At 35.9% G+C, this 25,023-nt stretch overlaps 1 protein-coding gene across 3 annotated transcripts; it reads left to right on the forward strand.

Annotated features, from left to right (window-relative positions):
• Nucleotides 1-1,795: 1,795 nt before the first annotated feature.
• On the forward strand, nucleotides 1,796-15,809 carry LOC127836281 (uncharacterized). 3 transcript variants are annotated; one of them, XM_052362783.1, is made up of 12 exons: nucleotides 1,796-1,939; nucleotides 2,155-2,216; nucleotides 3,171-3,283; nucleotides 3,555-3,673; nucleotides 4,231-4,299; nucleotides 6,710-6,882; nucleotides 7,338-7,445; nucleotides 7,897-7,954; nucleotides 8,264-8,411; nucleotides 9,059-9,107; nucleotides 10,339-10,518; nucleotides 12,289-15,809. In XM_052362783.1, the coding sequence occupies exons 6-12, from the start codon at nucleotides 6,721-6,723 to the stop codon at nucleotides 12,430-12,432; spliced, it is 849 nt and encodes a 282-aa protein (XP_052218743.1). In that variant the 5' UTR covers nucleotides 1,796-1,939; nucleotides 2,155-2,216; nucleotides 3,171-3,283; nucleotides 3,555-3,673; nucleotides 4,231-4,299; nucleotides 6,710-6,720; the 3' UTR covers nucleotides 12,433-15,809. The 3 variants fall into 3 exon arrangements, with proteins under 3 accessions (XP_052218743.1, XP_052218742.1, XP_052218744.1); XM_052362782.1 differs by lacking the exon at nucleotides 3,555-3,673; XM_052362784.1 differs by lacking the exons at nucleotides 1,796-1,939; nucleotides 2,155-2,216; nucleotides 3,171-3,283; nucleotides 3,555-3,673; nucleotides 4,231-4,299 and adding an exon at nucleotides 4,941-5,030.
• The last annotated feature ends 9,214 nt before the right edge of the window (nucleotides 15,810-25,023 follow it).

Below are 25,023 nucleotides of genomic sequence, written 5' to 3' on the forward strand. Positions count from 1 at the left end.
TGAAGATACTTTCTAAGTTCTTGTGTATTGTTAATTATTTCAGTTTTTAATCGTAAAGACTTGGAATACAATCATTATGAAGTACTTTTGCATTTCTATGTAGGGTTTCCTCAGCCTGTGTTTATATCCACAGCTGCTTGTGTGATTAAAATGGAGCTTTCTGGGTGACTGTACCTTTGTGGCAGTGAATACAATATTAACTGAAAATATGATGTGAAACTTTGTTGGACTTATGTTGTTTATTGATTAAACCGTAGGGTGGAGGGATATTGTTACGGCATTGTTTATCCAATTGTCCTTTTCTGTTGTGTCCCCAGTCGTATCTCAGAAGTGCTTGGGCCTATTTCATTGAAACCTGTTATGAGTGTATGTATGGATAAGATGATGCTCATTAAATTATGTCGCATTCTATGAGAAAATAACTTTGTTATTGCCCTTTTTATGCCCTCTTTTGAAGAAAAGATGTTATATAGTTTTCCACCACCACCACCACCACCACCACCGCCGCCGCCGCCGCCGCCGCCGCCGCCGCCGCCGCCACCACCACCACCACCACCACCACCACCACCACCACCACCACCACCACCATTTGATGTATTTTAGTTTTTCTGATATACAAAGTCTCTTTCAATTGTATATATTTCTATTATATGAAATTGTATACAAGTGATAAATTAAGTACCTTTTGACACTTGTATGTTAAGCATGGAAAAGGTTGTTATTTATTGCTGGTTAAAAGACAAGGTCAAGATCACATCTTAAATTTATGTATTAAAACATCATACAAATGCAGCTGTATGAATATTATGATATCTTGTTATAAGTGTTTTGTACAGTACATAAAACTCATTTTTGATTTCTGAATATTTTGTTTAATTTTTTTTCTCAGGTATTTGCAGCAGAATATGGAGTACATTGTAGGTATCGAAGAAATACTGCCTTCCAGACTTTCTTTTGAACAAGTCCAGGACCTTTGTCAACCATTGCTTGAAGCGAGTTACAAATGAGCCTGTAGCTAGTGATGTTAAAGAACTTCAAGAAAATGTGCTTACGGTAACCAGCGCATCTAGTGGCAGACAGTATACTGTCGATCTGCAAGGAATGATGCCCACATGTACCTGCTTTGACTGGGGAAAATTACACTGGCCATGCAAGCACTTCCTGCATGTCATCATGCATGATCCAGGACATGGTTGGGACACCTTGGCTGAAAGCTTTAAGAACTCCCCTCTGTTTACAGTCGATAAAGGAGTGGTTGAGTATAGCTCTGAATCCCTTCCCAACCCACCAAACCATGAAAAGGAATCTTACTCTTCTAACCACACGAAGCCCACAGCTCTCAGGACACGCTGTAAGGCCCTTGCTTCTGCTATCAATAACATGATGTTCCTAGTGAAGGGAGAAGACTATGAAGATCTGTTCTTCGATTTGTCTGCCCTGTATAAGAAAGTAAGAAGCAGGGTGCCTGCAGAGGCTGGGTTGTTTTTGAGACCGAAAAAACTTGGACGCAGGCCTTCCCCTACATATGGGCTGAAGCTGAGGAAGAAAAAAAAGGAAAGAATTTAAGAAAACAGGTTAGTACAATATTTGTCAGGCGGGTTATATGTATTGTATTTGTTTAGTTTCACATAACAACTTGCTTTAGCATAAGTAAAATGATTTCCTACTTAAAGTATAAATAACATTTGATCGTGACCATAAAATTTGATTAACCCTTTTTCTTGTATGTGCTTCATTGCCGTTGACTATTCAGTGCCATACTCGTATACCACATGCGATGGGAACTGTGTAAAAAGCTGGAGTCAATTGATCACCAAATAAATATTGTACTACTATTTAATTGGTAATACTATTTTTAATAAGGAGCGACGAAGAGGACGACTGCCCAAGTATCAAGCAATGAGAAGATTGTTCCATTAGACTCTGCAATTGTTGTAAGGTAAAAATAAAGAGGGATGCACAATTATTTGGAGTTTACACATAATATTACTTATTACAAAATTACATATACATTTTCAGGAATTATCAAAAAAAAATTATGTGTCTATAGAGTCATTAAAATAAGAATTCAAAAAAAGAACATGTAATTGAATTTTGCGTGTGAATATTTACCTGTACACATTTTGTCACCTAATAAATCATTGGACTTTCCAGACCAGCAGAGCCCGCAGAAGATGGGTCTGAGATGAGAAAGGACTTCACAGTTCAGGATTCAGGTATCCGTTGTTATTTTTAACACAACCAGATCAAGTTTTTGAAGTGATTACATTGTAGTAAGTTTGTTGGATGGTGGTTCTTGGTTGTATTGTGAAAAATGTGAGCTGTACTATCCCATTTGTTACACAGTTGTTATGAAGAACAACATAGTGTTATTTAACCAAGTGTTATTGTAGTATAGTATGCTCTCATTAACCATAGACATTATTAGCAAGTGTATTGTCATGTTGTTTGTTCAAGTTTTGTTTTTGTTGTGAATTTACAGATAAGTGTACAAAAAGACAGGCCTTAAAATATTTACATCATATCTGATCACATGAGTTGCCCTGCATTACAATTGTGCTCTCATTGTCACAAGTAGATGTGTTCTGTTGGAGTCATAGTGCATCAAGTCATAAAGTTTTGTTTATTATGCTCCCCCAAAATTGATATTGGGAAGGAGCATATAGTTGCTGCTTTGTCTGTCCGTGCGTGTGTGTGTCTGTCCATCCGTCCGTGCACAATTTTTGTCCGGGATATTTCTCAGCAACTTATGACCGGAATTCAATGAAACTTTATGGGAAGCATCACTTCCGAGAGGAGATGTGCACATTATCAGCCGGTTTTGGTTAGATGATTTTACAGAGTTATGGCCCTTTTAAATTTTCTATAAACTGTACATATAGTGCAATTCTTGTCCGGGCTATTTCTCCCCAACTACCGACTGGAATTATGAAGCTTTATGGGAAGCTTAACCACTTTGAGGAGATTCGCATGTTATTTGTGGGTTCTGGTTAGATGATTTATTTAGAGAGTTATGACCATCCATCCATCGTGTTATTTTGTCCAAAGTTATGCCCCTCAAGACGTTTCCTTTTATCTGAATATATAGTGCAATATGGGGAGCATCACTTGTCTCCGACGGTTTCTTGTTTAAAAGTTATGTTTTGACATTATTGTTTATATCATTTCAGCTTTACCTTCTATCATTGAACAGCCTGCTGATTATTCTCATGTGCAGCGAAACAGACCCTATGTGATAACACGAAGAAGTTTTGAATGTCTCAAGTCTTCTCTCTCAGATGAAGTAAGCACAATTGTGTAACTTAAAACTGTGTTTACTACAATTAAATCTTAGTTTTATGTTTTACTGTTGATTGTTTAAACTATAAAATGGACTAGATGTATTTTGTTATGCATTTTTTCTTTTGCAGTCTTGACATGCTTGAAGCTGTCATAAGTTCGCAAGCATATTTCTTAATTCTTTTAGTCTATTTGGTTTATAAAAACAAGTAACACCCTTGGGATTTTAAAATGTATTTATGTATGTAATATTTATAATGTTTTATCGCTGTAAGTGGTAGACGCTTGCCTCCACATCGCCACAATTGAATCTAGCAATGTTTACCATGTGGACTGTATCAATGCAACACTTATCTTCACTGGAGATTTTGTAAGGACTGGATACCTTGCATCAGTATGTCTAAAATAATGAAAAATATTGTTCCAAATATAATTTTATTGATTAATTCTCTTTCTGTTGTTAAATTTATCATACATCCATTACCATTGGTAATGGGGGCTATAGGACTCGCTTTGTCTGTCGGTTGGTCTGTCTGTCTAGAAAATTTCATCCGATCTTTACCAGACTTGTTCAGAAGTTGTATCAAGATGATGCCTAGGTGAAGAGTGAATTTGGGTCAGGCTTGGTCAAAAAATATGTCATGGGTCCTTCAATGGATGCATATTTATGTATATAAAGATTATTGGATCAGTGTTAGTGTATAAGGTTAAGTAAGGACGTAATTTATTGGTCTAGAACCTACACTGCTTGCGATAATGCATCATTAAGTTGTTGCCATGCAATTTCCTCTATCAACATATGTCATTGCATTCAATCACTGCATCAATGAAGCAAACGTTGCCCTGTTTTTATGGTGGGGGAATTTTTTGAACATTTTTTGGTAAAAAATAATATAAAGATGAATACTTTATCTGGAACTGAATATTTGCTAGACTGCTTTTTCATTGCAGGTCAATTTCAATGTGTTTGATACGGTTGTCGGAGCCGTTAACGAAAATGGCAATCACTGGATCTAAGTGGTATGTTTAAATCTTACTGATATTTGTCATGATATTTGAAAACAAACGACTAGTTTGCGAATTATCACAACTATTGAAGAGAAATGTTATACCCACTCAATCATAAGCATTGCCATGCTGGTTATTGGATACTGTAAATATTGAAGCCAATACTGGGAATTGTTGAAGGCTGAAGTGCTAAACAATCTTTAAAGAAGTTTCCCTAAATCTCTTATCATCAACACTTAAATGAAAGATGAGATATGTCTGACAAGCCTTCAATTTACTTGATACAGTTCCATTTCTTCTCAGGATGTTATAAACAATTAATCTACATTTTACTTATATTTATTTATTTTGCAGTAGGGGAGACAAACATTTGTTGCGATGTTTATTGTAATAAAAAATATTTTAGCTTAAAATTCCACATTGTGAAACTATTACAATTATCCATCAGGTGTCACTAAGAGTAAAAGTGCCCTAAATATTGTTTTGATAAATAATCTGTAACCAATACAATTTAATTCTGCATCAATCTTGTTCTAGTAATAGCACTGAAAGAAATTTTTGGAGGTCCTTTCTTTACTTCCTTTGATGCCTTATGCCAACTGTGTTTTTTAATGTTCAGGCATTGTATTCAATATTTTTTTTATTTCTCGCAAGATTATAAAGCCAGCACATAGATGTATTATATACATTAATTCCCTTGGAGTGCAGTCATACTCCAAACAAATTGACCTTGAACACTGGTTGTAAGTAAAAATGGAAAATGTTATTTCTTTTTACCATTCAAGTTACCGTTTGATTCAATCTTTGTTTGTGTGCTTAAACAATTAGTTAAAAGTTGTTGTTGTTTGTTTGTTTTTAGCTGGGCTGTTTTTGGAGAAACCCCGAGGTATTGTCATAGCCAGCTCTGTGTCTGCCGTCCGCGTCATGCTAAAACCTTGACATTTGTCACTAAAATCAAAGTGCTTTCACATACAACTTTGAAACTTCATATGTAGATGCAACTTGATGATTTCTACAGTACATGCCACACCCATTTTTTGGTCACTAGGTCAAAGGTCAAGGTCACTGTGACCTCTAAAAAAATAAAATCTGACAATCTTTCATTTAATCAAAACTGCACCCACAATTGAGCGTTGGCACCTGTTATGCGGTGCTCTTGTTAAAAATAGTTATTACATTATTGCAGTTCTTAAATAATGTTTCCATACCGCAGGCAAATACTGTTATGTGTTTATGGAAAATACTGGAGTAATTTAATCCAAGCCTCCAGTTGTGGTCACACAATTTCTTAAATTGCTGCTATTGGAGCCGGAGCACGTCCAATATCCAACATATGGAAATTAAAATTTTTACAATATTCATTGCTATCTATTATAATAGATATTAATATCTTTACTGAAATAAATATGAGAAACAAGAGCTGACATACATGTATGCCTTCAAAAAAGCTTTGATAGAAGTTATGAGAATTTTTCAAAACCTAAATACAGATTTCGAAACCTAAATACAGACCTTAGTTCAATGTCAAAAGGGTCAAAATTCGTGTGCGTATGGAAAGGCCTTGTCCGTATACAGTTCAATGTCAAAAGGGTCAAAATTTGTGTGCGTATGGAAAGGCCTTGTCCATATACACATGCATACCAAATATGAAGGTTACATCTGAAGCGACATATAAGTAATCAGCATTGTTCGAAATATAAACGCAAAGTGTGACGGACAAACAGAATGACATATGCGATCACTATATGCCCTCCTTCAGGGGAATAAAAATGTAACTGAAGTATGAAAGTAGATGTGGAAGAGTGTTATGAACATAATCAGGTTCTCTCAAAGCTTCTGATTTTATAAAAAAAACTTCAAAGAGTCAGAGGCTACAAAGTTCTGACTTCTTGAATTTGAAACTAAACAGAAGCCCCGATACATTGCATTATTTAGGTGTGCATACAAAGTTATTTCTTTTAAGAATTAAAGTATACTGTTCTTGGCTTCATTGATTTATCATGGAAGTAAATAACTGCATGTTTAATGAAAAAATGCCAATACGCTACCTGCATACAACACAAAACATTACAACATAAAACACAAAGTTGAAACTGAAGGTAATTGTAATTATTTGTTTGCTTTTTTATTTCAGAATGCTGAATGTTATTTAAATATCTGTTATATCATTAATGATCAACTACTGATATATATCTGATTATTTTGCTGTAACTTCATCTGTTGGGCAATTTACTTCTGCAACATGGCCAACAGTGTATGCTACAACCTAGATTTAGGGCAGTAGTATGCAGGCTCTCTGATCACTGAGCTGTGGAAAAAGTTTATACCAGTAACAAGACTTATTTTCATAAAGTTGAAAACATTGTTGCAGGTATAAAAAAAAATTCATTCTTGTCAATGTAAGAGTGTTATCTGTTTGCAGTGCATTTCTGAATGAGAGGTTCAGGCGAGGATTGGAAACCTCACAGCCCCAATCATGGACCATGGAGAGTGTTGCTCATGCAAAGCAGTTTTATAGCATTTCATGTGGTGTATATGTTATTCAGGAAGGGTGTGTTGAAACAAATACTAATGAGCACTATCGAAGTACTTGTGGTGAGCATTTACACCGTAAACACCTAATATTTATGTAAAAAGGTACCAGTTAAAATGTAGAAATTACTTTTAAAAATGTCTGAGAGTCCACAAAAAGGTTAAAAAAAATTAATTACTGCTAAACATAGCCATAATATTTGGCTTGGACTCAACATTTTTGCAAGCACCAAGTCCTTGTGACAGTGAAGTTTTGGGAAACTGGGACCACAGCATCTAAAAACCTCACTTATATAAATATAAGTATGCAATAAACATGATAATAAGAAGTCAGTCATTGTTATACACTGGAAAGATAGTTTTTAAAAATGCTTAAATTTTGATTTCAGACTGACCATTCAAATGGACCGTGTATATTGAAATTTGTTGGTCATTTTGTTTGTATTTATGGATTGTACACCCACTTGTCATTAAGAAAACTAGAGTAATGCTAAATTATGAAAATAAATATCCTTCAGTTTGTGGAGAACTACTTGGAGGGGAAGTCCCTACAATTTTCCTGGACAAGGAATGATGTGGAGGAAAAGAGAAAACAGATTGCATTGTCATTGCCTGCTTTTAGCTGTGTAGGTTTTAGGATAATTTGTTGAGCTTATGTTATAATCTGATCTCCCGCCATAGGCAGAGGGATATTGTTTTTGCGTTGTCAGTTTTTCTGTCCGTCTTTCCTCTTTCCGTCCGTCCGTCCAAAGCCATATTTTGGAAGTGCTTTGGCGGATTTCATTGAAACTTGGTATGAGTATGTATATAGATAAGAGGATGATGCACACCAAATGGCATTGTACACCATCTGTTAATAACGGAGTTATGGTCCTTTGTATCTTGAAAAAATCCTTTGTTTGAGTGTCAAATATTATACTTTTGTGTCTAGAAGCATATTACTTGCCCATCTAAATCAAACAGGTTTCAAACACTACAATTGGTCAACAAAGGTTATATAAAAAGCAAATTATGTTGGTATGTGTTGTCTTAATTTTGTGTTAAAATATCATTTAAAAAAATATGTGTCCATTGTAGAGGCAAGGCTCGATGGTTACAGGGGTCAGGCAATTCCGCATAGTAATTCCCACCCAAGGTCAGTGATACATCTCATTGAGTACATTTTACATATATGAAATACGTGTGATCAATGGTTTTTGAAATCTTTGTCAGTGGAGTGTTATATTTTAGTCTTATTGTTGCAGGGAAGACTCTGTCCGCTTTTATGGTATTTTTCATTTGAAGGAAGGCTGCACAGGCAAATCTAGGAATGCACTCAGCTTAACTTAAATTTTACTAGATTATCAATGGCTGTTTTCACGCCTGATAGGGAGTTAAATAATTATTAAAGTGTAATGTTATAGATGTCACTGTAACACTAGCTGTGCCTTGCTTGTTTCCATAGAGACCCTAAGTGTTAAGTCTGTGAGTGACCGCTCTCTGGGCCAGTCAGATTCTGGCTCCATAGAGCCAAAACAGTCAACCTCCGGAGAGGCATCCATAATATCCATAACATCCATCCAGAAGTCTGCTAAGAGGATGAGAGATGAGAGGTGGGTAGTCAGCAAATTTGTTGCCAAATTTCAAAAAGTACCCGTACCAGCCCAATTTAGAAAATATGCTCGACAACGCCTTACATTGGGAAAATTCACGTAGAGAAGTTTTCACATTGGGGAGTTGATGTATTTCATTTTTTGCTCCCAAATACTTGAAAAGTGATTTTTAGTTAAAATATTATATTATCTTGGGTTCAAATCATAAAGCTGCATAAGGAAACTAACTAAATGATGCAATTTATTTCTATAAAAAAAATTGGACACCTTCAATTGAGAAGTTTTGGACAGCAATTGGGAAATTTGTAGTTTTCCCTATTGGGAACGTTCTGTTTTCAGGTTCCTTACAAAGAAGGAAAAAATCACTTGTAATGGATAATCAAAGGACTCAAATATAATGTTACAAGAGTGGATTTTAATGTCAAAGGATAGTAAATATGGCTATGGTTATGGTCTGCTTAAATTTATAGGACTACTCTCTAGATCTTAGCTTTACATTTGACCATCATATACCTTTCTAGGAACAAATCAAAATATCAAATGTTCAGATAAACTGGTATATTGCAAAGCAAATAGAGTCTGTTGATGTTTATTCAATATACGTGTACATTTCAAGATGACATACATTTTGTTCCTCTGCTTTTCAGTCCTGGTGATGATGCTGGTGTGAAGAGGTCAAAAGAAAAAGTTGCTGAGGTACCTGACTAACCGTCTATTCCTTTGATGCAAATATGAGAGATATTTTTATGCTTCCCGAAAATTTTCGGGGAGCATATAGTTGCCACTTTGTCCATCCTTACTTCCATACTTCCTTACTTACTTCCGTCACATTTTTTTTACCGTTTCTCATGGCACCTTCAATACTTTACCGATCACTTTCATATTTGGCATGTAGGTACCTTGCATGGACCTCTACCTTTTGATGAGGTTTGAGGTCACTGGGGTCAAGGTCAAGGTCACAGAGGCTAAAAAATAGATTTTTTCCGTCACACTTTTGTTACAGTTTCTCATGGCACCTTCAATACTTTACCGATCTCTTTCATATTAGGAATGTAGGTACCTTGCATGGACTTCTACCTTTTGATGAGGTTTGAGGTCACTGGGATCAACGTCAAGGTCACGGAGGCTTATAATGGATTTTCCTGTCACACTTTTGTTACAGTTTCTCATACCACCTTCAATACTTTACCGATCTCTTTCATATTTGGCATGTAGGTACCTTGCAAGGACCTCTACCTTTGGATAAGGTTTGAGGTTACTGGGGTCAAGGTCACGGAGGCCAAAAATAGATTTTCCGTCACACTTTTGTTACAGTTTCTCATAGCACCTTCAATACTTTACCGATCTATTTTATATTTGGCATGTAGGTACCTTGCATAGACCTCTACCTTTTGATGAGGTTTGAGGTCACTGGGGTCAATGTAAAGGTCACGGAGGCTAATAATAGATTTTCCGTCAGGCTTTTGTTACTTTACCGATCACTTTCATATTTGGCATGTAGATACCTTTCATGGACCTCTACCTTTTGATGAGGTTTGAGGTGACTGAGCTCAAGGTCACCAAGGCTAATAATAGATTTTCTGTCATGCTTTTGTAACAGTTTCTCATAGCACCTTCAATACTTTACCGATCTCTTTCATATTTGGCATGTAGGTACCTTGCATTGGCCTCTACCTTTTGATGAGGTTTGAGGTCACTGGGGTCAAGGTCAAAGTCACGGAGGCTAATAAAAGATTTTTTTAGGTGGTTATTAACATATAGATTGACAAAGTGCATCATCGGGGAGCATCCATCGGTTTCACTGATATTCTTGTTAATCAAGTTTTCAAATAATTTGAAAATCCTAGTTCTTTATTATTTCTATACCTTCTTATGTAAACTTCTGTATATAAAACCATCACATTAATTAATTGTGTACCCCCTATAGGCGTCCCCAGCAGATGTCCCAGACATCACGATAACGGACGAGTCCAGTCAGCCAGATCACAGGCAGATCCAGTGGGCAGAGGTCGCACCCGTCCAGCAGGTGGAAGTGGAACCGAAAGAGGGGGCACAAGACACATATATATCACAGGAAGCGCCGCACATGGAAACAGCCACAAAACATGTTAGTTCAGTGTGGGTTGTAATTGGTTGATAGTTTTGTTTCGGTTTGAACTTTTATCTTTCTGATGAAACAAAACATCTTTAAAATACTTGTATATAGAAAGAAAAAGTCTATTTATCACCTTTGTTTGAAAGGATTTTGTCATTTCTAGCTTGACTAATGATCAACACTTTTTTGCGCTATTTGCACTTGTACAATATCTGCAAATAAGTAAAGGTTATTATCCCCGGCCATAGGCAGAGGGATTTTGTTTTGAAGTTGTCCGTCCGTCTGTCTGTCCGTCCGTCTTTCCATCCGTCAGTCCGGAGCCATATCTTGGAAGTGCTTTGGCAGATTTCATTGAAACTTGGTATGAGTATATATATGGATAACAGGATGATACACTCCAAATGGCATTGCACACCATCTTGAAAAAATGCTTTTTAGTGTCAGATATAACACTTTTGTGTCCAGAAGCATATTGGCGGGGGATATCAATTCAACGAATTTGCTTATTTATTTTCTGATGATCAATTTGCTTGTGTGTCTATTTTATAAAGCTATAGTAATTCCATTATTCTCTTATATTGAAAAAAGATTTATTGTAATGGTTGAAAATGACTTAATCAGTGAGGCTTAGAAGACCAACTTTGTCATGCTGAGCAAATAAAAAACATCAGCACATAATATAATATTAAAAACAAGCATAACATGATGTCCCACATATCAACAGTATGATGTCATTAGACTGTGAATATGACTCCTCCATGCATAACTCCGAACTGAAATTTCACATAAATTAATTCAGGCACTTAAAATTAAAGTTAAATTAGGCTTGCAACAACTTCATAAATCTGTATCATTTTCAGATATTCCATTTGAAATAAATATGCTTTCAGAGTTATTTTAGGTTTCTGACAGAAAATAGTCTTAACAACGGAAAGGTGATTTTGGCCTATCTGTCCCTGTCTGTCTGTCTGTCTGTAATTGTATGTGTGTGTCTGTCCCAAAACTGTAACCTTGCTCATAAAATGAAAACTCTTGGATCTGTGTTCTTTAAACTTCACATGAGCATGCATCTCATTGAGATCTACAATCAAACATGGTTTGAGGTCACTAGGTCAAAGGTCACTGCGACCTTTACATTCAAAATGTAACATTGCTTATAAAATGTGAAGTCTACAGATGAAGTGTGAGTTTTATACCGGTCCATTGATTTTTGGTGAAGTTATGGGCTTTGTTATCCCTTGCCATAGGGGGAGGGATATTGTTTTGGCGTTGTCCGTTCGTCCGTCCGGCACTTTTGTGACCAGAGCCATATCTTGGAAGTGCTTTGGCAGATTTCATTGAAACTTGGTATGAGCATATATATGGATAAGAGGATGATGCATGTTAGAGTTGTCCATCTGTCCAGAAAACTTTTTTGTGTCTAAGAGTATAATGGCGGGGGATATCAATTCAACGAATTTTCTTGTTTGCCCTTAAAAAGCTGATGATGGACATCAAAGCGCTATAGGGGGCATTGTGTTACACAAACATAGCTCTTGTTTGGAAGTTCTATCGCCCCATTTCATAGCTAGAGCACTCTTAAAGAAATATGCATTTACAATTATCCTTCTCATTTTGTAGTTGCATGGCATATACTAGTGACAAAGCCATAAGGGAGCAAAGCATGTCAAGAACAAATAAAATGTAGTCATTTCAAACAGATTGATCTTCTTGCCTGATCTTTTTGCCTTGTCAGTAAAAGAAATGAAAGTGTCTTAAATTTTAGTTAATTTATTTTTTCAGATACCTTCATCATTGTACTACCCACTGACTACATTGAATGTAGAAAGACAGAACGAAGATCACCATAAGGCCACATCACGAAAGCCATTTCGCCAGACTGCCTGTCTCAAGTGCCTTGTTTTAATTGTTTGGTTTATATTATAATCTACTGGCTTATTTTATTGATTATTTGTTATGGGAACTTGAGTGCCAGACCTATGACTAGCTATTTATGAGATTCTGAATTCTTATGAGAACTTTATTTCAAAAGATAGGCTTATGACTGGCTGTTAGTTAGAAGCTTTGTAATGAAGCTGTGCACATAAGATTGTGAATTGGTATAAGAACTTTATTTCAAAAGATAGGCTTATGACTGGCTGTTAGAAGTTTTTTGTACAAATTTTATTGTGAATTACCCGGTAGATTGTGAATTGTTAAGAGAATTCAAGTGCCACCCTATCGTTAGCTTTTAGTGACATTTCTAATAAATCTGTTAGTTTAAAGTTTTGTTATGAAATTGTACACAGTTTGTGAATTGTTATGAGATATTTAGTGTCTGAACTATGACTAGTTATAAGTGAGAAGATTTATAATGAAACAATACATTAGATTGTGAAATGTTATAACAACTTTTCTGCAAGACCTATGACTAGCTATGAGTGAAAAGATTTCATATGAAATAGTACACATTAGATTGTGAATTGTAAAAACAACTTTTGTGCCAGATATATTATTAGCTATTAGTAAGATTTATAATGAAATGGCACACATTAATTTGTAAATTGTTAACAGAACTTTGGTGCAAGACCAATGCCTGTATATAAGTGTTAAGATTTTTATGAAAGTGTACACATTAGTTCTTAAACTGTTAAGATATTTTTGTGAGAGGAGTATGTTTATAAATGATGATGAGATAGTTGTACACATTTTATTGTGATATCTTATGAGATATTTGGTGCCAAATGAAAGCAAATTGCTGATGAAACTTTACACATTAGATTGTGATTTTGTAGAACGTTTGTGTTAAATGGACAGTGTTCTTGCATCCAAGGTGCGAATGTTGATAAACTATATTGTTTGCAGACAGTTTGAAGAAAATGAAAACTGTTTTATTCTGTCGGTCAGTGCTCAAACTTGTGGCTCAAATTACTACTTTTGTTTTTTGAATATCTGAACTGGTAAAGTATTTCAAAGCATGAAGTGCAGATTTTCAAGACGCACTTTCCATATGCTCTGATTCACAGAGGACAGAGCTATGGACAAATAATTACAACTTCTGTCACTTTCATATGAATGCTGCATTCTGATTGGATAATTTGTTCATGTGACCGGTTTTTCATTTTCCAATGAACCCACTTCGTATGCAAATTGAAACATGAATCATAGAGATACTTTTTGGTCATAAACATGTTGTCAAAATGACGTTAAGATTTGCGCGAAACTTAATGGCGTTGGTTTTTATTGGTCAATAGCGAAATGACGTTATATTTTTTCGCGAACTTCAAAGATATATACCCATTTGACGGAGATGAAACCGAAACTGAAAATAGATTCATAGGCTAGATTAAAAAGAACTTTTATGACCCTTCCCCCTATAGAATTTCAGCTTAAAGATCATTTTGTGTTGTAATTACGCCAGTGTTAATTCAAATTAGGAATAATTTTTCCCGACAGTTCATACACCGATGAAATGCAGAAAAATGCTATTCAATTCTTAAGTAAATTTTGACATAATTTAGGTCTTTTTCCCACCGAATGGGAACTTATTGGAGCAAGCTTCTGTTTTTTAAGTGACTAATTTTATACCTCGTCATAAGCATGCAGTTAAGATATGCAAGACACAATTTCCTATGAATTTATCGACACATCCCAAACTTCTGCTCTTATTCCTCATTGAGTCAGTCAATTTCATCCCAGTCAAAACTGTCTCTCTGGTATTTTTAGTGACTGGTGACAAAGCTATAGCTTAAGTATCAATAGATATGCAAATGAACCTAAAATGTCACTTAAATTCTGCTTTGATTTGCCTTTTATTGAAAGTGCTTTATTTTTATTTGATATCGCAATGTTTAATGCCTTCTGATGCTTGTTTTTATATTTTGTAAGCCCACCTTAGCACATTGTTCAAAGGTCAAAAATGGCCATAAATGAGCTTGTCCGGGCCATAACTATGTCATTCATTGTGAGATTTTAAAATCATTTGGCACAATTGTTCACCATTATTGGACGGTGTGTCGCGCGAAAGAATTACGTCAATTACTCCAAGGTCAAAGTCACACTGGCCATAAATGAGCTTGTCCGGGCCCTAACTATGTCATTTATTATGAGATTTTAAAATCATTTGGCACATTTGATCACCATTATTGGACGGTGTGTCGCGCGAAAGAATTACGTCAATAACTCCAAGGTCAATGTCACACTGGCCATAAATGAGCTTGTCCAGGCCATAACTATGTCTTTTATTGTGAGATTTTAAAATCATTTGGCACATTTGTTCACCATTATTGGAAGGTGTGTCATGCAAAAGAATAATGTCGATATCTGCAACGTCAAGGTCACACTTTGAGTTCGAAGGTCAAAAATGGCCATAAATGATCTTATCTGGGCCATAACTGTCACTCATTGTGAGATTTTAAAATTACTCGGTACATTTGTTCACATTAGACGGTGTGTCGCGCGAAAGAATAACGTGAATATCTTCAAGGTCAAAGTTACACTTTGAGTTCAAAGGTCAAATATGGCCATTAATGAGCTTGTCCGGGCCATAAAAATGTCATTCATTGTTAGATTTTAAAATCATTTGGCCTATTTGTTCACCATTATTGGAAGGTGTGTCATGCGAAAGAATAACGTCTATATCTCCAAGGTCAAGGTCACACTTTGAGTTTGAAGGTCAAAAATGGCATAAATGAGCTAGTCCGGGTCATAACTATGTCATTCATTGTGAGATTTTTAAATCATTTGGCACATTTGTTCACAATCATTGGATGGTGTGTCACGCGAAAGAATTATGTCGATATCTGCAAGGTCACGCTGTGAGTTCAAAGGTCAAAAATGGCCATAAATGATATTGTCTGGGCCATAACTATGTCATTCATTGTGAGATTTTAAAATTACTCTGTACATGTGTTCACAATCATTAGACGGTGTGTCATGCGAAAGAATTATGTCGATATCTCCAAGGTGAAGGTCACACGTGGAGTTCAAAAGTAAAAAATGGCCATACATGAGCTTGTCCGGGCCATAACTATGGTAATCATTGTGAGATTTTAAAATATCTCGGTACACGTCTGTGACAAAGCTCTAATTATAAATAATTTTTTTAAACCTGGTTTTGTGACAATTTTGTCCCTTGTTTTATTTTAGTCAACAAATAAATGGAATTTCATTAGTGTATTTCAACATTACCTGTTTTGCTTAGTATTGTTATTTTACACCATGTTCATCTTATCTCTAATTTCAAATGTGTCATAATGTCTCGCAATAAAATTGTACATATTTTCATGTCTGTCGTCATTTAAATAATAAAATATCATTCAGTACTCCTTTTCATGTTTTCAATCAATTGACCATGTTACTATTGAGTACAATATGTAAGCCATATATCCAAATACTGGATGTCCTGGAATTCAGATGGTGTGCGGCTAACAAAGGACTATGTAACTCTGTGTTCAAATACTGAATGTCTCGCGTAACGTTGGTTCACGACTGACAGTGATAATGTAATACTGATTATAAAATGTAAGGCACGTGTCCAAATACTTGATGTCCCGTATAAAGTTAGCGCGCGGCAGACACTGACTGTAACATCGAGTATTACAAGTAAGGCATATATCCATATACTGGATGTCCTGTATAAATATGTGCGCTGCTGACAAGGGACCATGTAATAATGAGAACAACGTGCAAGGCATACATGTATATCCAAATATTGTCTCATTTAACGTTGGTGCACGGCTGACAGTGATCATGAAATATTGAGTACAGCATGTAAGGCATCTATCCAAATACTTTCACGATCTTTGAACAAATACAAATGTAAATGAAGCGTATTTTCGACAATGGTTCAAATAAGATACCATAGCAACTGATTATACTTTAAAGTAGATGTTTATCAAATCCTATATTATTGGTCTTATCTTATTAGCCATACAATTTCCATTGTGCGAATATTTACTCAAAAGACATCTTACTTTCATTACATGAAACAATGCCCGCGTCATTAAAAAGATATGCGATTATTAGAATATACAAACAAAACTTAAATAAAATTCGGTCTTTAAGGATTACATATGTGCCAGCTTTCAGTAAAATGTTAGGGTTGGTCAGTCAATCCTGGCGTTTTATTGCCTCTTTTATAAATAACTTTATACTTGAAACATAAGCTGAGTTGCGCTGTTGGAAAACCGGGCTTAATGCCCGTGCGTAAGAAAGGATTTCCTTTAAAAAACGCTTTTCTGGGACGACACAACACACATGCATTAAGTCCGGTTTTCCCAGAGCGAGACTCAATTTATTCCTTTTTCAAAATAACAAATGTAAACACGGTAAACGTATAAAGCATTGTGTTTCTTACTTTTTCATCGATAAATTTGACGAAAGGAAAGACATTAAACACACATATAATGCACCAATCGAATAAGCTTTGTGTTTTAACACAAACTACCTTCCTCGTATAAAGGGTATCCGATGCCATGTTGTTCGACGCGAGTTTGACATTTTACTGTTAGGCACATGTCCAAATACTCGATGTCCCGTATAAAGATGGCGCGCGGCTGAAAAGATGACTATGTCATATTGACGTTAACTTGCTGGGCATATGTCTATATACCATATGTCCAGCAAAAAGAGTGTACGCGACTGACAAGGGACCATACAACATTGAGTATAACATGTAAGACATACATCAAATTACTGGATGTACCTTAAAACTTTTGAGCGCGGCTGACTGTGACTGTGTTACATTGAGTATAACATGTTAGACTAATGTCCAAATACCGGATGTCCTGTATAGATTGCGCGCGACTGACAAGGAACCATATAACATGAGTATAACATGTAAGGCATACATCCAAATACTGAATGACCCGTAAAACGTTGGTGCGCGGCTGAGTATAGCATGTTAGGTACATATCCAAATATCGGATGTCCCGTATAAAGATGGTGCGCGGCTGACAGTGACTATATAACATGGAGCATATCATTGTAAGCATATATCCAAATACCGGATGTCCCCTATTAAGATGGTACGCGGCTGACAGTGACTACTGCATATACTTTGGAGTATACCATTGTAGGTACATGTCCAAACACTGGATGTCCGGCATAAAGATGTTGCGCGGCTCACAAGGGACTATGTAACATTGCATAAAACATGTAATGCATATGTCCAAATACTGGTTGTCCGGTATAAAGATGTTGTGCGGCTCACAAGGGACTATGTAACATTGAATATAACATTAAATGCATATGTCCAAATACTGGATGACCCGTATAAAGATTGTGCGCGGCTGACAGTGACCATGTTACATTTAGTATAACATGTTGGTCATATATCCAAATACTGGATGTTCCGTATTATGATGGTGCGCGTTGATAATGATTAGCGGGGATGTCTGCGTATATTATAAAGAACAGTTTTTTTTTTGGGGGGGGGGGTGGAATTTAAAACTTGAGAAATTAAATGATAAAGGCATTATCTGGATTAAACTAGACAAGTCTTTTGGGGGATACGAACATGATATATGTATCTGTAGCTGTTACATTCCGCCCGAGGACTCGACAGTATATAAACAACCAAATTCCCCTATATTTGATGATGATTTTTTGAACAACTATCTTCCGATACACGATATTATAGTCAATTTGGCGAGGTACTTATTACCGGTGATTTAAACTCAAAAACAGCCAATAAACTGGATATTATTCAAAATGTTAATCTAGACCGTTATATTGATATGACGGCATGCGAGGTGCCCGTTGAAAATTTACCATTAAGATCTTCATTTGACAGTCACTGTTATGCTTTTGGTAATAGACTATTAACGTTATATAAAGAAAACGGCGTTTTATTGTTAACGGTCGCAAAGAGCAAGGTAAATTCACGTGTTTCAAAAATACACGTAGTAAAATAGCTGCTAGCGTAGTTGACTACGTTTTCGTGAACTTCAATATTTTTTAATTAATCAGTTATTTCGAAATACTACATATTAACGAATTTTCTGATCATTACCCAGTAAAGTTTTCATTGGAATTTAATGATGAAATACACTAAAACTGATAACGCATTCGACAAATTTTTTTTCGAGGTAAACGGTACACAAATCACTGTGTCTGGTAATAAATGCACGAAACCTATCAACGTGAGAAAACACATACCATGGTTCGATAAAACATATAAATATTAAAAAAAACGATTTATATAGCTGTACAGATCTGACAAAAGAGTATAACTTTTAATCGAACTGGCCAAATATTACTAAATCAAATACATTATGTCTGAAAAGAGAGACAGTAAAGTACGAAATAAAGCAAAATTCATATATAATGCTATAAAACTAAGAAAAAACAAGTTAGAATCCTCGTGGTATTTTGGCCTCACCTTGTTAACCTATTGATTGTATGGAACTGTGTATGATCAATTGAAATGACATATTCCTTATTCTAATCATTAAATGACAGAAAAACTGTATTGACAATTTAATACTTGTTTTTTACACGTCTTTTTCGTTTATGCCAGCCATTTTTAAAAAATATTAAATGCATCACAAAGTTATTATTTAAAATTTGACATTAGCATTGTACATATTAAAGCCAAGTTGTTTAAATCCTAAACATTTACATGTACTTAGGATTATCCATGCTCGGAAGCAGTTAAATCTCTTTTTAATGTTCAGTTGGGTGTAGTCTAGTCTATGTGTTTGAATCGCTACGCTTTGCCAAGCGCCTCATTTAAATACAATGAATATTCATTATGTCGAAATACCGTCTTCAATATAGCCTCTACCTGAAATTCGTTGAAACGGCCACACGCTTTTCGAATTGAGTAATTATCCTAACTTTTGATAATAACGCACCCATTTGCGCAATTTAAAACGGCCTCCATAATGATTTAAACGGACACAATAATATCGTAATAAAAAAAGTAATTTATCTCAGGTATATATAAAAACAAATTTGTTTGTCCCTGTTTTTCTGGAAGGCGAGCATAAGTTTACACTATAGCAGGGACCTAGGTATCTGAATATATACATGTACTGATTCTGACTTTTAGTTTGATAGACGGCTATCTGATAGGTTTTGTGTACTGTACTGCATAAATGTGTATAACAATGCGCAAATAATGAACATCTTTTCAATTTTAACCAGTCTCGCCTTGGCTGTCTTGAATTCCTCCACCAGAAAGGACAATGGGAGTTGCTCTTTCCGTACAGTCCTACGCTGGAGAAAGTGTGTGTGTGTGTGTGGGGGGGGGGGGGGGGGGGGAGGAAACCTAGCCACGTCATTAGATGTCGACTAGTGATCCTCTCTACAGGGTGCAGAATCTGCTTATGACAATATGAAATACACCATAATTACTTTTATATCTTATACGCATGTGTTCTTGTTCAAAAATTCACTTTTAATGCATTCATTTATACGGCTATACATCAGGCAAGTTGAAATTTTGTCACCGATTTCAGACGTATTCAAAGATGTATTCTTATACCTTAAGATATCGACACAAACTGCAAGAAAAATGGTCTTTTATGCACTAAAGATTTTTGCAAATGTATTTCAATAACTTGTGCTATTTGCAAAAAAGTTCTTAGCGGTGTGTTTACATTCTTGCCAGCCCGTGTGTAAGGCCCTGAAAACCCCGTTGATTCTGCACCCTGTGTTCATTGTGTTATTTAACAGTTACGCCCTGTTCATCAATCTGCAACCATCAATAAACACGGTTTAATCTGTTGGGGATATAAATTCAAAGAATTTTCTATTGGTTAATAGTAGTACACAATAACAACTTTCAGGTGAATCAGAATGGGAAGACGAACGAAAAGAAGAATGTACTGTCCACGAATGGTCATGCTAGAACAGAGGGAGATAGTGATAAAAGAAAAACTGATCGAATTGTGTTAAAGTATTACGTGTATAGGGGTCATGCTCTGTGAAAAAATGGGGTTTAATGCATTTGCGTAAAGTGTCGTCCCAGATTTGCCTTTGCAGTCCGCACAGGCTAATCAGGGGCGACACTTTCCGCTTTTATGATTTTTTTGTTTAAATAAAGTCTCTTCTTAGCAATATACTAGTTTGGGCGGAAATTGTCGTCCCTGATTAGCCAGTGCGGACTACACAGGCTACTCTGGGACGACACTTTAAGAACATGCATTAAACCACCTTTTTACAAAGCACGGCTCATTTGGTTGAAACAAAAATGCAGACACAAGTGCAATCTGACATAACAAACCTTTCGGACAAATACAGATAAATCAGTGATATAAATTGTTTCAGGCATCATTTGTGGAAAGTGTCAGCTGCATTTGTATGCAAACGTCTTGAATGGTGCGCTGGAGAATTTCTAGATTTCTTTTGGTGCGTTTCTTAATGTGTTTAAAATTTAATCAATAATTTTTTCACAAAATGTTATCAAAACTGATTTGAGATATTGTATGAATGTTAAAATGGGGAAATTCTACGGGAATTGACATGACGCCTTATCTATGATCGCTCCGCCCACTAGAATTGATCCACCAATCAGCGATCGATTAATCGGGCGCACTCGTTAGCAACGACCTGTCCGCCATTTTCTAGACAAGCTACATGTTTAGGTTCACTTTTATTCCAACGAGTTTCTTTTGTTTTCCTCTTTAAAAAAAGATTAAAAATGGTTAAACGGTGTTAATGGGGATTATGTTACTCGGACAATGGATATCCTGAAAGATTACTTGGTGACATTTAATTTATATCGTTTCCAAAGCCATAAAGAGATCTTGAGAGGTGTAAGAGATGTATAAATACATGCGGTCGTCACCGCGAACAACTGAACGTCAACACTGTCAAAGACAATTATAATATATTTTTATCGGATATACTAGCAGTTTTAAATAGTTTATGTTATCCATCTGATTATCACATAATATTTCACTTTATTTTAAATAGTTTTATCAGTTACTAGGTCAGAAGCGAGGTTCATCTGCATTACTTAAAGAGAAATAAAACCCAGCATGAAGCCTAATTCATGCTGTGTTTTATTACTCTGATAGTAATGCACTTAATTTATTTCACAAACTTGAAATGTCATATAGGCAATAACTAAGCATTATTAAGTATGTATTATGTCACGTGTGCATGTAAAATAATTGAGAATTTTGGTACCCAATTTGTGTAACTTTACGAAATCCCCGTTAAAAATTGCGTTTCTGTGTGTGTCAAAAACAAGTGAAAACCATTTTGTTATTATTGTAATAAAGACTTATCGATAAATGCTATTGTAAAAGAGTTATTATTACTGACATTAGTTAACCAATAAATGCGGTAACTTCGGGGAAGTCGGTACCTGCGCGAGCGTCTGATATTGGTAGCCTTATTAATTTATAATAGCCTGACCGTATTCCATTTCGTACAACGCTAATTTTATATCAGACAATGTCCAAACTAACTGTGTTGTTTTTGCGCTTTAAATTATAGTGATTGATAAATGTCCCATAAGCAATGTTTAATATGATTAATATCACTTTTATACGCAATAACATGTGGGATTGAGGTACCCACCCGGCGTCAGAAAGCGCGTAAAACTTCACCGAATTCCCAGTTATAAAGCGCTATTTCGTGTCAAATACACGGGTAGGGGGAATGTTTCGGTAATAATTTTGTTAATAACACGGGTAAATACCTGTGAAGTGTTAATTTATTGCAAATACCACCATTACACGTAATAACGGGTTCGATTTCGGTAAGCGCGCAACGTTTGAGAGCGTGTTGAATGTATCGAGTTACCCGTTATAAATAGCTGATGTTCTCTTTAATCGTATATTTTTTGCATTTGCAGAATAACTAAATGGCTTCAACCCATTTACAAGTGTAATATGGTGTAAAACAAGTCCATAAAATAATCCGGAATATCGCGTAAATCTATATGCAGTCTATAGGCAAAGAAGCCACTTTGGTGTTAGCTTGTCTAGGTTTTCTTCCCGCTGAGCCACGTGATTAAGTGGGCGGAGCGATCACTGATAAGGCGTCATGTCAATTCTCAATTGTTAACTTAAATATAAATATATCTAGATAATGTCGACTTGTAAAAAGCAGTGCAAAATTATGCTGTTTTGATGTTGTTCTAAGTACATAGCATGATTTACTCGCAATCTAAGTGGTGAATGAAATATCTTGTTGTATGCCTTAATCTATTTTGTTAAAAATGTTCTATGTAAATAGTGTTCTATTACTTTAAAAAACAAACAGCTTCCACGTTTTAATTGAATGATGTTATGAACTTTGAAATTGTAATGATTGACTATGCTGATAACTGTATGTTATAGTATGATATGTCATATGTGCTTACTAAAATTTAATGAAATATATACCGGTAATAATATTGTGTTTTTTTCATTAGATTGACACACCATATGTTGAGACATATTTTTTGATGCCACATATAAGGTGGATTTAAAAGGAAAGTGAAAAGATTTCAATTAATAATGGAATTTGTAAGGTAATATTTAAATGTTATATCAGGATTGTTGAGAATAATGAACAATTTTAAGGAAATATTAACACTTATGAGAGTTTGATGAAAACACACAAATATTTATTTGGACTATTAACAGTCCAAGAGTTAAACAGTCCCTACTTGCTTGATGAATTGATATACATTCATTATGAACAATTAGCACAATATGATAGCATACGATCATTTGTTTACGATAGTAATTTAAAACAAGAACCGGTAATTATTAACGATTCATACTACGAATTGCAAGAAGTAATGGAAGAGTACGAACTTGGAGGAAATACAATCTCCCCACCTCCGCCCGTTATTGACACTGATTCTTAATTAAATCTTCTTAACAGTCCCCTCCATCCATGTACAAGAGGTTTTAAACAATTATCAGAACACGTGACCCATTTCCTTAGTATTTGAGTTGAGCTATGAAAACGAGACTCAAAGCATGAGCATTAAGTGTAGTCCCAGATTAGCCTGTGTACTTTCCGCATGAGTATTAAGTGTAGTCCCAGATTAGCCTGTGTACTTTCCGCATGAGTATTAAGTGTAGTCCCAGATTAGTCTGTGTACTTTCCGCATGAGTATTAAGTGTAGTCCCAGATTAGCCTGTGTACTTTCCGCTCAGACAGTATTAAGTGTAGTCCCAGATTAGTCTGTGTACTTTCCGCATGAGTATTAAGTGTAGTCCCAGATTAGTCTGTGTACTTTCCGCATGAGTATTAAGTGTAGTCCCAGATTAGCCTGTGTACTTTCCGCTCAGACAGTATTAAGTGTAGTCCCAGATTAGCCTGTGCACTTTCCGCTCAGACAGTATTAAGTGTAGTCCCAGATTAGTCTGTGTACTTTCCGCATGAGTATTAAGTGTAGTCCCAGATTAGCCTGTGTACTTTCCGCTCAGACAGTATTAAGTGTAGTCCCAGATTAGTCTGTGTACTTTCCGCATGAGTATTAAGTGTAGTCCCAGATTAGCCTGTGTACTTTCCGCATGAGTATTAAGTGTAGTCCCAGATTAGTCTGTGTACTTTCCGCTCAGACAGATATGAGTATTAAGTGTAGTCCCAGATTAGCCTGTGTACTTTCCGCATGAGTATTAAGTGTAGTCCCAGATTAGTCTGTGTACTTTCCGCATGAGTATTAAGTGTAGTCCCAGATTAGTCTGTGTACTTTCCGCATGAGTATTAAGTGTAGTCCCAGATTAGCCTGTGTACTTTCCGCATGAGTATTAAGTGTAGTCCCAGATTAGCCTGTGTACTTTCCGCTCAGACAGATATGAGTATTAAGTGTAGTCCCAGATTAGCCTGTGTACTTTCCGCATGAGTATTAAGTGTAGTCCCAGATTAGTCTGTGTACTTTCCGCATGAGTATTAAGTGTAGTCCCAGATTAGCCTGTGTACTTTCCGCTCAGACAGATATGAGTATTAAGTGTAGTCCCAGATTAGCCTGTGTACTTTCCGCATGAGTATTAAGTGTAGTCCCAGATTAGTCTGTGTACTTTCCGCATGAGTATTAAGTGTAGTCCCAGATTAGCCTGTGTACTTTCCGCATGAGTATTAAGTGTAGTCCCAGATTAGCCTGTGTACTTTCCGCTCAGACAGATATGAGTATTAAGTGTAGTCCCAGATTAGCCTGTGTACTTTCCGCTCAGACAGATATGAGTATTAAGTGTAGTCCCAGATTAGCCTGTGTACTTTCCGCATGAGTATTAAGTGTAGTCCCAGATTAGTCTGTGTACTTTCCGCATGAGTATTAAGTGTAGTCCCAGATTAGCCTGTGTACTTTCCGCATGAGTATTAAGTGTAGTCCCAGATTAGCCTGTGTACTTTCCGCATGAGTATTAAGTGTAGTCCTAGATTAGTCTGTGTACTTTCCGCATGAGTATTAAGTGTAGTCCCAGATTAGCCTGTGTACTTTCCGCATGAGTATTAAGTGTAGTCCCAGATTAGCCTGTGTACTTTCCGCATGAGTATTAAGTGTAGTCCCAGATTAGCCTGTGTACTTTCCGCATGAGAATTAAGTGTAGTCCCAGATTAGCCTGTGTACTTTCCGCATGAGTA

This window comes from Dreissena polymorpha, chromosome 6 (genome assembly GCF_020536995.1).
Source record: "Dreissena polymorpha isolate Duluth1 chromosome 6, UMN_Dpol_1.0, whole genome shotgun sequence".
Lineage (NCBI taxonomy): Eukaryota > Metazoa > Mollusca > Bivalvia > Myida > Dreissenidae > Dreissena > Dreissena polymorpha.